This window comes from Sciurus vulgaris (genome assembly GCF_902686455.1).
Source record: "Sciurus vulgaris genome assembly, chromosome: 2".
In the NCBI taxonomy this organism is placed as follows: Eukaryota; Metazoa; Chordata; class Mammalia; order Rodentia; family Sciuridae; genus Sciurus; species Sciurus vulgaris.
This window is the reverse complement of record NC_136462.1, coordinates 158,969,337-158,986,325: the sequence shown is the minus strand read 5'-3', so window position 1 is coordinate 158,986,325 and position 16,989 is coordinate 158,969,337. Positions and strand designations below refer to the sequence as shown.

The 16,989-nt window shown below is 38.0% G+C and overlaps 1 protein-coding gene across 1 annotated transcript in view; it reads left to right on the top strand.

Annotated features, from left to right (window-relative positions):
* The window catches only part of CFAP61 (cilia and flagella associated protein 61), a 281,876-nt gene that overhangs the window by 60,838 nt on the left and 204,049 nt on the right, over positions 1–16,989 (top strand). Inside the window, exon 9 of the mRNA XM_079124251.1 lies at positions 16,574–16,665. Within this exon, the coding sequence (XP_078980377.1) occupies positions 16,574–16,665 (92 nt within the window). The remainder of the gene's footprint in view (positions 1–16,573; positions 16,666–16,989) is intronic.

The window sequence follows — 16,989 nt, the reverse complement described above, 5'->3', positions numbered from 1 at the left end:
TTTTTCTACTTCAAAGGTTTTTCATATGTATATTTTCTCATTTTACCCTCAAAACTTGCTGTAGAGAGGCTAGGGCAGGTGAAGTTCTCCCCATTTCACCTCTGTCCAACTCATCCAAGGTTTTAAAGCTCATCATTGACTGACCCAGAACTCAGATCCTGTCTCTTTCTGCTTCTGTGCAAGGTGACAGTCTTGGTAAGGTGACTTCTTATGTTTCACTTTTTTGTTGCTGGGGATAGAACCCACCACCTCATTCACAAGTACCATCTACCACCAAGCTTGTGCTAAGGCAGTAAAATAGGTTGCCAAGAGAACAAGAAAGGCACCAAACATGGAATATGAAACAGAGTTTTTGAGAAATGCTCAGGGGGATGTTCCAAAGGCAACAGGCTGGACAGGTGCATCTCTGCTGCATGCAGTGCCTCTAGTACCTTACCAGAGGCACCATCTGGACAGCACCTCCCTCTTCCTGGTTCTCTTATCCACACCAGTTACCACAGGGGGAGGGGGAAGGGTTTTATAAGTTAAGCTACAAAAACAGGGGTGTCACCGGCATTAACTTGCTTTGCTCCTTATATGACCAACATCCCAAAGAGCAGCTGTCCTGACATACTTGCAAAATTGTAGCTTTCTACAGATAACACTGACTTGCCCTAACTTCCAGCATGTGTGAGAGAAAGCCAGTGTCCTTCAAAATATTATGTATCGAACATTCCAGCCTAGACTTGCTCTCATTGTTCCCTTAACTTGGCTGGGTTTAGGGGAATGAAAAGGGGCTTTCCAGGACATGGTGTCTTATTGTCCTCTTTTCTTTAAGTATGATTGACCATAATGGGCAGGCATTCTGCCCCTGAGTACATCCCCAGCCCAAGGTGAGTTTTTATCTTGGATGACCATATCTGAAAACACCAGTGAACAGGTAGGTCTGCTTCACTACATACATGATCACATTTTTCCAGGTCAGCGAGTTATTTAACGAATGATTACTTTAATGAGCTATCAGCGGACCCATCCATATCCCTGAGATTTTCGTGTGTATGTGTGCATGTGCATGGGCACAAATTCCTTCTGCTGGAATCTTCTCCTCTGCATACGTGAACCTTTCCAGAATTATGGAAAGGCACTTTGATCTGTGGTAGAAACCAGTGGGAAGTGACAGGAAATTAACACTTCAGGAGCAGACTTTCCTTCCTAAGTGGAATCCTTATTCCCCCATTGGTGCTTTCTCTTTCTACTCCCAAATAAATGGTTACACTTGAATTTTCCACTCAAGGTCTGTTTCTAAGGGAACTAGACCAACATACTACTTATCTAGTCTTTTCCTACCATCTGTGAAATCATTTGTTTATATCAACCACAATGGACTGGAGTTAGGATATAAATACCTCAACTCCCCCAACCCTCAGGTGGGAGGACTCTGAAATACAAGTTTGAGATTGATAATCCCACAATGGTAATCTAAGTGGTAACACATGTTTTGTTAGTTGCTTTCCTTTCCTGGTCTCTCTTTTTCAGTCTCCTCCTGGTACTTACTGTTATCTCTCCCAAATAAAGTGCTTATTCTCAAATCTTCAACTTAAAGTCTCTCTTTTTCCATCACCTGTGAAAACTTGAATTGCACACCAACCTCAGTCCTTCCAAAGCAGAAAGATGTCGAGTTAACATTCTTTAGCTAATATGGTAGCCTTCTTTCTCCAGTTCTTTACACACATTTTGATTACCCTACTGTTCTTCATCATTTCAGCCTTATGTTTCCATTGAGTCTAAAAAGTTTAGTTATGCACATTCAATTTGCATTTTACCTGAATTAAAATGCTCCCCATTTTGTATATCTAACCCATGTCACATTTGTAAATTTTGATTTTTATGTTCTAGACCTTAGGACTATACTGGGACCAATGAGAACAAGTTCTAAGGACAATGATTTTGTCCCAGATAGGGAAAAACTTGTAAAAGTTAATTTTTTATTTAGTGGAGAACTTAGTTGAGAAGTAGCAAGTTCCTGGAATGTTGGAAAAATTCTCAAAGAAACAGTAATACATATGAGAAAAAAAGACTTTCTGCTTGTGTGGGACATTATACTAAGAGGACCCCTTAAATGTTTTGTACTAATTATTTAAATGTTAATGTAATAAGACCCCTTTTAAAATGTTAGGAGTCTGCAAAAAGTATGGAACCACATCAAAAGGTTCCATGTGCCTGGCAATTAATGAATATTCTCCTTCTGTAACAATAAAAGAGCCCCAAACAGTGTTTTTTTTCCAACTGGTTACACCACTGGCCCTGTGTGGCATTTGCAAATCAAGCTGTGTCTTTTGTTACCTACATCATCACAATAAAGATTTTGGAATCAGAATTGAGCTGGCAATTTTCTTGATGATGCATACAGCAAAATAGGGCACAGCCTGCGTTTCCACAGCTGCATTGGCATCGCCACATTTAAAAGTTAATAAAAAAATAAAAACAAGCAAACAAAACAAAATTTTTGTTCCTCATGTAGGCCGGTGTGTTCTGGGCAGCACAGATCTCTTTTAAAAGACCCCTGCGAGGTTCAGACTTGTAAATCTCATTACGCACCCGGGGCCCACCTTACAAAATCTCTGTAGAATTTGAAGTGCTCTTTGGCAGGGAGAAATTTAATTTTATATAACAGAATTGTGGGCTTTCAAAAGCATAATTAGAGTAGCCCCTTGTAACCAAGCCATCCAGGAGGTGTTGCTTATTATTCATTAAAAGGCCCTTCAAAATAATAATTTTCATAACATCCCCATGTTAAAACAGCAATGTCACCTTTAAAGTTATTTTTAAAAAATCACTCTTGCTGTCAGGAAATGTTTATATCTTATTTAATTTCTTTTCATTGAACTTACATTTGCTTCTTACCACAGAGTCTGTTCTCTGTTGAGCTAGGAAACATCTGGAATCACTCTCAATGTGCCAGGGCTAAAAAACAATGACTAAATTCTTATTTATTGTGTATTATATACTCCCAGGTCTTTTATCCTCTCATCCTAAGGTTCCATTTTATATTCCCAGTTCCCTTCTATTTTACTTTATTCTTCTCTTAACATGGATTCCAAATATGAACAAAACACCCATCACAGACCATGGCAATATTCCTGCCAATGTATTTTTATGTTATCTCTCAGAACATTTTTTGAACACCAGTCATGTTATTTATATCTAACTAGTGAACTACTAGGATTTTGTATTAATTTCCCAGGGCTGCCATAACAAAGTACTATGGATGAGATTGTTTTAAATAACAGAAATTTATTATCTCACAATTCTGAGGCATGAGTCTAAGATCAACTTGTTTCAACAGGGTTGGTTTCTTCTGAGGCCTCTTTCATTGGGTTGCAGTTGACCAGTTTCTCCCTGGATCTTTACATGGGTTTCTCTCCGTACCCTTCTGTGTTCAGATATTTTTCTTCCTATGAAATACTCGTAATAGTAGATTAAGGCTCACCTTAGTGACCTCATTTTAACTTAATTACCTCTTTAAAGACTCTGCCTCCAGATAGTCCCATTCTGAAGTACCAGGGGTTGAAACTTCAACACATAGAGTTTTGGGGTGGTGGGATGGGAAGAGACAGAGTTGAACCCACAAGACACTCCATTGTATCCCCCTTCCTTCCCTGGTTCCTGAGTGCTGTATGTTCAGGGTGGGCGCCATACCGGAATTTATGTCCTTTCATGAACCCACTTTCTTCCCTGGGCTGGATATAAGCTGTAGTCACCCAGCCCTCTGTCCTTGTAGTGACACCTTTCTCCCTCCTCCCACCCTCTATTTCTCACTGAGTTGGCTTCTCTCTGCTCCTGGTGTGGGTTTTAGGTGTCCCCCAGAAGAGGGGCTTTACTCAGCCTACAGTCCCTTGGCTACCCCACTTCCCAGGAAGCTGGGGTAAGTTCTGGGCCTCTCTCTCAGAGGCCATACCATGTTGTTGCCACCCAATATGCCATTTTTTTAATCCCCGTGATTTGGGTTTTAGCATCTCATTTCTCCCTCCTCTCCCAGCTTTTCTTTGCCTAGGGTCTGGCAGCATGGGTCTTCTGTGCCTTATAGCTGCAAAGCTATGATAATATATAGATAGTGGCAGCAACATCTGATATATTTAATGATGCAAAGCCTAACATATCAACTTACATTTGTTCCAATTCACAGTTTGTGTTTTATTTTTAAGCCACTCAGTGTCTTTAGCATATGAAGGTAACCAGACTACCTCCTTCCAATGCTTTAGCTACTCTTGTGCCAACTTACAGTTTTCTAGAATTAACAATGTGAGTTTTAGTGCTTTGCTAGAGATCTTGATAAATAATCATTTAAAATAAATAATACCAGACCTATGCTCAGGCTGAATTGGCTATCTTCAGGATTGACAATCTAACTAGAGGTTTTACAGGGCTGAACCCTTGAACTTGTAGCATACCAGGAAGAATATGAACCAGACCTGAAACCCAGAGCTTGCTGCTAGGGACATGGCCCTAAAAGCCCCCTGGGTGGGCCTTATGGTTATTTAGCACAACCTGTTGCTGATTTTCCTTCTTCATTCCACTGTTGGTTTCCCAGCCCTTTCTAGTGTCTTCAAAAACAATGGCAGCAACAAACAAATGGCAACCACTTAAGAATCTATTATTTTGCAGAGAGCAAGCCACTGTGGTCCACATTCCTACTCTCCTCTTCAGCCCTGGGAGCAACCTGTGATATGACTCAGCCTTGCTCTCCAGCAGTCAGATTCATTTCACAATGGTGGAAATACAGACGCATTTTGATATAGGGCCTGGAGGTCTTTGAAAGAAAAGTGGCTTTATTTTTATTCGTTATGATCATTATGTGCTGGGATTATTTTCTCAGTAGGCGATGTCTCTTTTGCCCATATTTATGAAGCAGGGGAGAAGGCATTTAATGAATTTCAAGAGTGTATTTGACTGTAAAACACATCTCAGCATATTCACATGTAAATAACCCTTTTATTTATTCTCTCTGGTGACCTTTTTTCTTTTGGGGGTAGATCACAGTTTGTTGTTGTTTTTCATTTCCAAATGGGAGGCTGAATGATAATAATGAAAGATTATGCAAAAAATCCATGTTTAAAATAATGTTGATATGCCACTTGTGTTGTAGGATAATTATAGTAATTTGGCTATTACACTATATGGAAGCAGGAGTTGGTTGCTAGAAAACATGGTGATAGGGGTGATTCAAGGGATTTTCATCCCAACTGGCTGTTTGATCCCGCTGACTTTTCTCTTGAAAATCAATTGCTTGCCGTGAGTACTCTGAATTTGCCCTTGATTAAATTGACTGTCGGTGGGCTGCACCCATTGCACGGGGGTCACTGTGAGCTCTGTCTGTTTACAAAGGGTTTTTGACGACTCTTAAAATATCATGGGCCAAATTTAATCTGAGCGAAGCAACTAAGGAAGCAATTACTAAAAATCACAGTCTTTGCACATGGCAACAAACAAAGGAAAATTTATTAATTCTGATGCTCAACATGAAGCCAGTTATTTTGCTACTGGGTTGCAGGCCTTCTCCTCACCGCATTTCGATTGAGATTTTGGTGTTTTTCAGACCTCCAGGTCCACATGGGCTTGCTCTGTGAAAGATGGGAGAGGTGCCATACAAGCATTTTTGACAACTTTCATGTTTTCCCTCAAGGTTATTCATAGACTCAGGTCTTTATGAATCAATGATAGGAAATTTAAATTTTCTTGAAAAGCCGCACCTAGTATAATGAAGATTAAAAAATTATTAGGGTGGTTTTGACTATAAGTCAAAGGAAGAGTATGCATTTAACATTTCTATGACCCTGGTTTCAATCCACAGGACACCCCCCCAAAAAAAATCATTAGCATACAGTTATAGAATGTGTGTGTGTGAATATATATATCCAACTCTGTGGAAAAAGACTGAATTTTTTATTGAATGCTGATTTAAATCTATACGAAATAACTTGGAGTAAAGAGAAAAATAAGCAAATCACAAAATTAATCATACAAAAATTATTCATAATAAGTGTGGGAAAATATTCAGCTTCCCTAAAATTGAAATGAACATTAAAAACAAACATCTTTCCCCCGCTTTTTGCCTAATAAATTATAAATATGTACTGTAATTAAAATACTTAGTTTGGCCCTGGAGCATCGTAGGAGCACTCAGAGTGCTGAGAGCTTCGAATGTTGACTGACATAATACTTTGAAATGGAATTTAGTCATGGTTATCAAAATCCAGTAAAGGTTCATATTCTGTGACTTCAGCTATAACAAGACTGAAAAAACAGCCCTAGTAAAGCAAAAAGATAGATAAGCAAGAATAACTTGATTATAATACCAAAACCAACAAACAAAATATCCAAGTAAACAAACAAGTTTTGAAGTCCAAAATCTACCAGAGGGACATAGCTCAACTTTGGGCATCCACTCTAAACAGCAGCCTTTAAAAAGAAGGTTACAAATAGTGAGGGGAAATAGTTAAGGTATAATCTCATGAGGAAAAAAATCAATGCAAAGTGCATTGAGGTACGAGTGCAACTGCCTAAGAAACAGGTGCTATGAAGAGGACTGGGGACTGGAGGTGATGCATTAAAATGACAAATCCTGGGTTCAATTCCCAGTACTGAAAAAAAAAAAAAAAGAGTCATGGAAGTGGCACTAAAGCAATAGTTTTAATTTTTTTCTCTTTTTAAATTTTTGTTCTTTTCTTGGTACTGGCGATTGAATCCAGGGCTACTCTACCATTAAGCTATACCCTAGTCCTTTCTACTTTTCATTTTGAGACAGGGTCTCCTTAAGATGCTGAGTCTGACTTCAAACTTGCAATCCTCCTGCCTCAGCCTCCCAAGTCACCAGGATTATAGGTGTGTGCCACCAGGCCCAGTACTAAACATCTAAAAAAATGTATAGATAATTAATTAAATGAAATGTTAATTTCATTTAATTATGTGTTCTTGTTTAATTAAATGGAAACAACCTTAAATTTACAAACAAGTTGAGATTACTTTTAAAAGAATAAGCTAACAACATGATACTAGGTCACCTTTGAATACTTCAGTGTATACTTTCTACACAGAGGAACATAATCCTTTATAACCTCAAATCTCCACCAAAGTCAGGGCATTAACGTGAATAAGTTATTGTCATCTAACTCAACCCATGGGACATATTCCCATTTCTCCATTTGTCCCAATAATATCCTTCAATGCAGAAGGATCCAGTCTAGAATGACAGACTGCAGTTAGTTGTCACATCAATGGAAGAGACCCTAAGAGTTTCCTGAGAAGGGAAAACCTCAATTCAGGATGAGTAGAGTCCTGGAAAAACTCCATAGAAATGAATTTAAGGATGTACCAGTAGAGACATAGAGATCTATTTAGGAAAGCAAGGAAAACATATTCAAGGGAGAATGCTGGCTATCTTGACAGTGAGAGACACTCTTGAGGTTCTCAGGCTCTTTTAAAAGAAGCTTGGTGTGGGGTGGGTGAGCATGGAATGTACACGAGAGTGATGTCAGTCAGGTGATCACAGGAGGGTTTATGGTGGTCTGGTCATTCTAAGGATCCCTAGGCTGATATGGTATCCATTGTCTGATCTATATATACTGTTGGAAAGTCTTTATAAATTATAGATTTCCTAAAATGTATCTCTCTTTGCTTGATCTATTTTTTTTTTTTTTTTGGAGAGGCTTGTTAACAGTGCACAAGGTAATTTTTAAATTTATGAGTAAATTTACAATAACTTTAAGATTTACAGATTTCCCAGAAATTTGGGAGTAATGAGCCTGGGAAAAGAACTAATCTGGAGAGCAACAGGCCTGAAAAGTTCATGCAGAACTTTAGATTAAAATTATAATTCCTCCTGCAGAGGCAGAAGTGCCCCCAGGTCAGCATCATTCCTCAAACCATGGGGGTCAGATCCTTTTTTCTAGTTACAGTCCCCATCATTCTGCCCCTTTCATCTATGGACTGGACCCGTTGTCTCAGCCCTGGTTAGGAGCACAATCTGCAGTCACATTCCCAGCTAAAGACAAAAACTACTGCAGGCCCCACTGTCCTCTAAAGACTCAGGAGATTCCCAGAACTTGCGGGGAGAGACCTAGAATTCCCTGCAGTGTGCATGGATCATCCACTGAGTGTGGTCACTGGGTTAAAACTTCCATAGATTCTGGTACAGAGGCCATGCCTGTAATGCAAGCTATCGGGAGCCCGAGGCAGGAGCACACATTTGAGGCCAGCCTGGATGACTTAGTGAGAACCTGTGTTGAAATTAAAAAAAAAAAAAAAAAAATCTGGCAGATTTTCCCTGAGTTCCATTCCCAGTACCACAAATCAACAAATACATGTATGTTTTTTAAACATTTAAAAAATTATATTTCCTTGTCCTTTATTTTGTCTGTTTTATATCTATCTTTTAATTTCTTATATCTCAATCATTATTTTAGTCAGCTTTTTCTCACTGTGACCAAAAGGCTTGGTAAGAACTTTGGAGAGTGTACTTTACTTTGTGGTAGTTTCCTCATGATGATTTTCATGTTGTGTAGAGGGCATTTTGGGTTCTCAGTCCATCTTATTGGTATGACACATTTTCAGTCTCATTACTGATGATGTGTGTCACTTTGATCACTTGATTAAAGTGATGTTATAAGTAAATTTTTAGAATTATTTCAGCTATTCTCATCTGTGCAGAAATCTGTAATAATTTCTTTTTTATTTCTTATGGTGCTGGTGATCAAACCAAGGGTCTTGAATATGCTAGGCAACTTCTTTACCCCTGAGCTCTCTCCCCAGCCCAGTTTCTTTATTCCTGATCTCTACATTATCTCTGCTTCTATGAATTTGACTATTTTAGACACCTTAATAAATGAATCATGAATTATTTGTCTGTGACCACCTTATCTCAGCACAATATCCTCAAGTTTCCTTAATGTTCTCACATATTGCAGGATTTCCTTCTTTTCTAAGGTTGAATGATATTCCTTTGTATATATGTAGTACATTTTATCAAAGATATTCTAGTTATCTTTTTACTACTAGGTTTAGCTCAATTGCATTGAAGACAGAGAATCTATTCTGTGTGGTTTAATCTTTAACTGTCATTCCTTATTAATCTCACCAGTGGTACATAAATTTAATTGGTATTTTCTTTCCATTTTATTTTACTACTACATAAATAATTCATTGCCATAATAATGCTGACAACAACCAAATGACAAACTAAAGTGGCATACTACAATGAACCTGTATTGTTCTTGTGTCTGGGGTCAGCAAGGCAGCTCTGCTGATTTTGGCTGAGTCTTCTTGCATGTCTTGGGTTGGTTGAGTATCAGCTGATCTGGGCTACCCTCTTCTCTGCTCCATGATTGTCTAATCCCTTAGCAAGCTAGATTGGGTGTGTTCTCATGGTGATGGCAAAGGTACAAGAGAGTGAATGGAAACATGAAAGACGTCTCCAGGTCTAGGCTTTCTATCAATGTGTGTCATGTTTCCTGAACAGGTTATATGGCTGAGCCCAGAATCAGAGTACAGGATGCTACATGGTAAAGGATCTAAATACAATGAATGTAAAGAATTTATATCATCATTACAACCCATGTTCACATACACAAAAAGATATAGCTGATGATTTTTTCATGGCCTTCCTCCTAACCTGAGGAGATGGCTTGAATTTAGCATTGGTTATTTTGTTGGTGGTAAAATAAGAGTGGGAAATGGTTATCTGTTTTCCTGGAGGAGGCTCAAACCTATAGTATCATCTCAAGTCAATGATCTGAGAATTACTAGTGCTTTGAGCTCAAGTTTATCATACTGTAAGACCTAAAGTCTGTGCTACATCTCAGATGAGAGGAATTTAATAGAAAAGTATGAAGCAAGATCTTACCCTCTTTTTAAAAGCCTGCCCAGCATCTTTCTTGGTATCATTATGGACTTTATTACCAACCTCTTGCTATTTTTTTCAGTCATTAGAAAAATTCTGAGTTCATTCCATATATCAGACTTAGGGAACCTGGTCTATATGGCAAGTCTAGTACATCTACTGGCCAAATAAACATGCAAGATAAATAAATCTATAGGAGGATAAGTTCTCTTAAGGATCGAAAATTGTGATAGAAACCATAGCAGAATTACAACTAAGTCATCTTGGGAACTTCAATCATCACAGACTTCATAGAGAAGAAAACTCTTTGAGTTGGAACTCAGAAACAACTTGGAGCTATCTTATGTTTTAGACATGAAGTATCCCCAAAAGCTCAAGTATGAGACAATGAGAAGATTTTCAGAGGTGAGATGATTAGATTACAAGATTTATAACCTAATCAGTGGATTAAAACACTGATGAATTAACTGGGTGGTAACTATAAGCAGGGAGGGAGTGGCTGGAGCAGTAGGTCACTGGGGATGTGCCTTTGGGGTTTATATTTTGTCCCTGGTGAGCAGAGCTCTCTCTCCTTCCTGATTGCCATGTCCTGAGCAGCTTTCCTCCTCTACACCCTTCCACCATGATGTTCTGCCTCACCCAGGGCCATGATGTCAGACATCTGTGGACTGAGATCTCTGAAACTGTGAGCCCCAAATAAACTTCTCCTGCTCTAAAATTGTTATTGTCAGTTCTTTTAGTAACAGTGATGTGAAAGGTGACTTAAACAAGCTGTCTGGGTGAATAAGTTGAAAGATTTTCTTGCAGAAGGAACAAAGCATGTAAACATAAGGAGGTATTAAAGACCAAGCTTATTAGAAGAAAGTACAAATTCAGAGTTGCTGGAGCATCAAGTGAGACAGTGGCAGGAGACAAAGCAGGACAGCAGAGAGAGGCCAGGAGATCTAGGCCTTGCACAACCTCCCAATAGGCCATTCAATTACCAACCCATCAGCAGGTTAATGGGATAAAAGCCCCACCTGTGAACATTGCCACGCTGCTTCAATAGATGAATCTTTAAGGGATATTCCAAATATAAACTATAACAATAATTAAACTTTCTTAGACTTTTTGTTGCATTAGCTATACAGGAAACAACTGTCTTCCTTTAAAAAAATAAATAAAATAATGCAGTTAAATTCCTTTTGATCAACTTCCAATTGTGTTTCCTCCTTTACTCTTCAGATATATTTATTGTTATGACTTTAGTATGTTAGTATTTAGTATTCTTGTCTACTTCTTTTTCATACATTCACATGAAGTCCATATATTCACAGAAAAGCACTGCCTTTTTGTGGCAGTTTTAAAAAAAAAATACATGGTATCACAAGAGAATGTAATGTTTAAAAATTTGCTTTTTAATTCAACTTTTTGAGATCTAGTAATGTTGATATGCATAGGTCCAGAATCTTCCTTTTACCTTCTGTATAACAATTTTACTTTGTGAAATATGCTAAATTGGTCCTTGAAAGATATTTAGGTTGTTTGTATTATTTTGTTATTGCAAACAGTGCTTTAATAAATGTCCTCATACATGTCTCTTTGGACCCCTTCCAAAAGTTTCTATAAGGCAATATTCCTAGGATTGTTCTTTCTGGACTTGAAGATAATGTCACAGAACATGTCAGTACCAATACTTACTATTTGTTTTTTAGGTTCTTATAAAAACACATTTTATTGTTACATCAGGGAACTTCTTAAGTCAACCCATCATTTTTGTCTTTTAAAAATTTTAAAAAAATTTTTACAGACTGCACTTTGATTCACTGTACACAAATGGGGTACTTCTTTTTGTTTCTATGGTTGTGCATGATATAGATTCATACCATTCGTGTAATCATACATGTACATAAGGTAATGATGTTTGTCTCATTCCACCATTTTTCATACCTCACCTACTCCCTCCCATTTCCCTCTACGTAATCTAAAGTTCCTTCATTCTTTTCTCACCCCCTACCCCTCACCCCCATTATAAATCATCATCCACTTCTCAGGGAAAACATTCTGCCTTTGGTTTTTTGAGATTGACTTATTTCACTTAACATGATATTCTCCAATTCCATCCATTTATCTGCAAATGCCACAATATTATTATTCTTTATGACTAAATAATATTCCATTGTGTATATATACCACAATTTCTTTATCCATTCATCTGTTGAAGGGCATCTAGGTTGGTTCCACAATCTAGCTATCATGAATTGAGCTGCTATAAACATTGATGTGGCTGCATTACTGTAGTATGCTAATTTTAAATCCTTTGGGTATAAACCAAGGAGTGGGATAACTGGGTCAAAAGGTGGGTCCATTCCAAGTTTTCTGAGGAATCTCCACACTTGCTTTCCAGAGTGGCTATACCAATTTGCAACTCCACCATCAATGTGCCTTTTTCCCCACATCCAGGCCATTATCTATTATTATTTGTGTTCTTGATAATAGCCATTCTAATTGTAGTAAGATGAAATCTTAGATTTTTAAAAAATTTGCATTTCTCTAATTACTAGAGATGTTGAACACTTTTTCATATATTTATTAATCGCCTGTATATCTTCTTCTGTAAAGTATTTGTCCAGTTCCTTGGCCCATTTATTGATTGAATTCTTTGTATCTTTGGTGTAAAGTTTTGTAAGTTCTTTATAAATTTTGGAGATTAGTGCTGTATCAGAAGTGCATGCAAGAAAAGATTTTCTTCCACTCTGTAGGCTCTCTTTTCACATTATTGATTATATCCTTTGCTGAGAAAAAGCTTCTTAGTTTGAGTCCATGCCATTTATTGATTCTTGCTTTGATTTCTTGTGCTTTGGAAGTCTTGTTAAGGAAGTCTGATCCTAAGCCAACATGATGACGATTTGGGCCTACTTTATCTTCTGTTTGGTGCAGGGTCTGTGGTCTAATTCCTAAGTCCTTGATCCATTTTGAGTTGAGTTTTATGCAGGGTGATAGGCAGAACTAATATTGTCAAAATGGCCATTCTACCAAAAGTAGAATACAGATTCAATGCATTCCTCATAGAAATAGAGAAAGCAATCATGAACTTCATCTGGAAGAATAAGAAACCTGGAATAGACAAAACAATCCTGAGCAGAAAAAGTGAAGCTGGAGGTATCACAATACCAGACCTTAAACTATACTACAGAGCAACAGTAACAAAAATGACATGGTATTGGCACTGAAATAGACAGGCAGACCAATGGTACAGAATATAAGACACAGAGACAAACCCACATAAATATGGTTACCTCATACTAGACAAAGGAGCCAAAAACACACAATGGAGAAAAGATAGCCTGTTCAACAAAGGGCACTAGGAAAACTGGAAATCCATATGTAGTAAAATGAAGTTCAACCTCTTCTCTCAACCTACACAATATTTACTATTGTCAGAGTTTTGAACTGCCCAATTTAATAGGTCTGAAAGAAGATAGCATTGTTTTAATTTTATTTCTCCAAATCCATTTGAGGATGAACACTTTCCACATGCTTATTGACCACTTTCATTTTCTGTCCATTCTCTTCCTTTGTTATGTTTTCTGTTTCCTAGAATTTGATCTTTGGTGTATTAAAGGTGTTTCAAATACTTTCTTCACATACCTACTTATTTTAAAACTTTTTAAAAGGCTTCTTCCAACAGAAATTTGTTTGGTGTGCTAAATATGTCATCATTTTTCTTTTTTGACTTCTGCCTTCCATATTTGTAAGGAAATCTTTTCCCACCCACAATGTCATGAAAATGTTCCTCTATATTTTCTCCTAGTAATTTCAAAGTGTTTTTTTTTATCCTTCAACTTGTAATCTATCTGCAAATTACCTTTGTGTCTAGTATGAACTTGTATAGTTTATTCTTTCCTCCATGAATTTTAAATGCTATTGTTAACATTTATCAACATTTCATCATTATCTGGCTCTATTTTGGGATTCCATTTTGTTCCAGTCCTACCTCAACAGGTCACTGTTTTAATAATCAGGCTTCATATGCCATATTATTTAGTAGAATTTTTGTCCCACTCTTTTTTCTTTCTTGAAATTTTGTTTACTGACTATGCCTCCATATTTACTCTTTTAGGATCAGTTTATTTCATTGCATAAAAAATATAGTTGGATGCTGGGTGCAGTGGTGCATGCCTGTAATCCCAGCAACTCGGGAGGCTGAGGCAGGAGGATTGCCAGTTCAAAGCCAGCCTCAGCAACAGCAAGGCACTAAGCAACTCAGTGAGACCCTGTCTCTAAATAAAATACAAAATAGGGCTGGGGATATGGCTCAGTGGTTGAGTGCCCCTGAGTTTAATCCCCAGTAACCCCCCACAATGAATGTGTGTATATATACACACATATATGTGTGCGTGTGTGTGTGTGTGTGTGTGTGTGTGTGTGTGTGTTTGATGGGTCTCTAAAATAAATGTGAAAACCATAATGTGATATATATATTTATATATATATAAATATAAATATATATATTATTTATTCCTAACACTTCAAAATATATTATCTTACACTTCGTAGGTATTATTCCTATGAGATAAAGAATAGGGTAGAGTCACAGTTTAGTGGAACCTAAGTCTGGACAATTCATGTAAGGATAATAATGCAAAATCATGAATGTGACATTGAATGCTGTGCCTGGTGAAGGACCTGAGCTAGGTATTTGAATTTCTAGCTTGACTAGTTTTGTAGTAAATGCACTTCAGATAAACAGTCTCACTTAGAGAGAAAAATCCCAGAAAACTATGCTTCCACTCCTTCTAGAAACCACGGGTTCATAACTTCTAAGTTACTTAGGTGATATAAGCTATAAAATAACAACTAAACTTGCAATTCAGTGGTGTTTTCTGTTGTATGTTATATAATACTACTGCCTTGACTTTTCCCCGGGATAGCGTGTCACATTTGAACACCTCAGGGTGCATTATGAACATTAACTAATTAAACCTCTCAAAACCCAAGAGAGGTTGCAGCATGAGATTTAGCATCACCTCACCCAGTTCTGAAATGCAGCCACCTCTGGGGACAAGGGTGGCAGCTGCCTAATAATAAACTGCAACACTTCATGACAGTTTAGACAAGACAATTAGGCATTGTAATTGGTAATTGTCTCTTGAACACTAGGCTATCAAATAGTTAAGTCACCAGGATCATCAGTTCACTGCCAGTGAATCCATTCTTTAAGATGTTTTTACTTTTTAGCCACAATTTATCCTAATTAGAAAAGAAATATGCACACAGTGTGGGTCTGTGTTTCTTTTAGTTGTGCTTTGTGTAGTTTTTCAAATTTAAAACTGAAAACAGGAAGAAAGTATCTCTTTTTTGTGAAGATGCAACTTAAAAATGAGGAGTTATTGATATGAGTGGGTTTTTTCATTCAAAAAGTTTGCAGCTAAGCAAAACTAATTGATGGTTAAAGTTTGAATAGTTATATTGATTTATCAAGGAGACGAGGGAAGCTTCTGCATGCTGTAAATGTTTTATATATTCACCTAGGTGGTTGTTACACAAGGGTAGATGTACATAGGTAGGTGGTTGTTACACAAGGGTAGATGTAAACTCACTGAACAGAACACATTTCTGTATGCGTTAGCTCTCAGCAATAAAGTAAATCTACTTAATTTGTCTACATCTTTTTCAGAGGTAGGTAGAAAACATTTGTGATACTGTCATTTGAATTAAGAAGTGTCTGCAAGGGCTGTCACCTTGGTGGGCATTGGAAGAAAACCGAGGAAGAAAAAGAAGCAGAGAGGTCACTGAGTTGCCTCTGATGCTGCACTGTCTGATCAATGGTTAAAAACACAAGGATTGGAGGCAGTATCTCGGGGCCCCCAGAGGGCTCAGGTCCTCTTATGCATCTGGGTAGATCATCTGGGACCACTCTGAGTTAAAGTCCAAAGGTTGAGAGCAGATATTGTATTTGAGAATCCCCCAGCAGAGGAGGCACTGCGTGAGGCAAAAAGGAGTACAGGCATTCCTGTGATGATGGCTTCTCCCAAATTGTCCTCGGAAGGCATGGAAAATAGAAAAGGGGGAGGAGCATTTTATAGAAAATGGGATTTTTTTTCCATTATAATTTGTGGTGAAGATTAAATACCCTAATTATTGACATTCCAGAACATATTAAAACAAAAACACTCAACTCCATTCTTGAAGATAGAAAAGTGAATGTCATGGCTACTGGTAGACCCCAAGTTCACAGTATTTCCAAACAAAGACAAAGCAGCTCTTGTGCTAATCCTTGGCAGTCTAGTAGCACTGATGTAGCTAATTGTGGTCTTTTCCACCTTCTGTCTTAAGATCTTTTCAAAACCTGTCATAGTCTGTTGTTTGTAAACTTCAAGCGGGCTACCAGCAAAGAATCTCATTGTCCAGTGAGATTGGGGCCTCCTTTGTACCAAGCTCAGGCCCAAGCCAACCAAGCACATCATTCCATCGCCACGGCTCTCCTGGGGAAGGATCCAAGAAGTTGAGGAGGAACTTTCCCAGGATGTCTGTGTCAGAGTCAGGATTGGGATTGGGCTGGAAAGACCCTGTTAGTTACACCTCCAATTGCTTCCCTTTGAAATATGTTTTCAAATACATCATAGTTAAAATACATGACCATGCTGCCCAATTTCCTGTGGTTCCATAGATATTTATCATCTATTTTCTGTTTTTATCTTATTCTTTTTCTCAAAGATGCTGAGCTCAGGAGTAACAGACTGAGTGTTCAGAAAATTGCTGAGGAGCCACAGGAACCTCTACTTATAGAGGTCATGGAGAACATCCAGGTAAGGGAGATCATTTTCCCATTTCTGGGGCATGGGAATGGACCTGGGGTTACTTGTGACATCGGGAGAATCCCTGGTGCTGGGGTCTTTACCCAGAAGTTCTAGTGTATGGTGGAGAAAAGACCCCACCAGTGTGGTTGGAGAGACCACACAGTTCATAGTGGGCAAATCAAAACCTCACTGATATGCTCCAGAACATGTCAGAACAGAATTTTAATCATTCTCCATCTTCATCCCTGCCCATTTCCTCTCTTTAGGAGATGGAGGCAGATAAAGCTGTCATTGGAAGTTCATTAGGAAATCTGGACCTTCTAAAGAGACTCT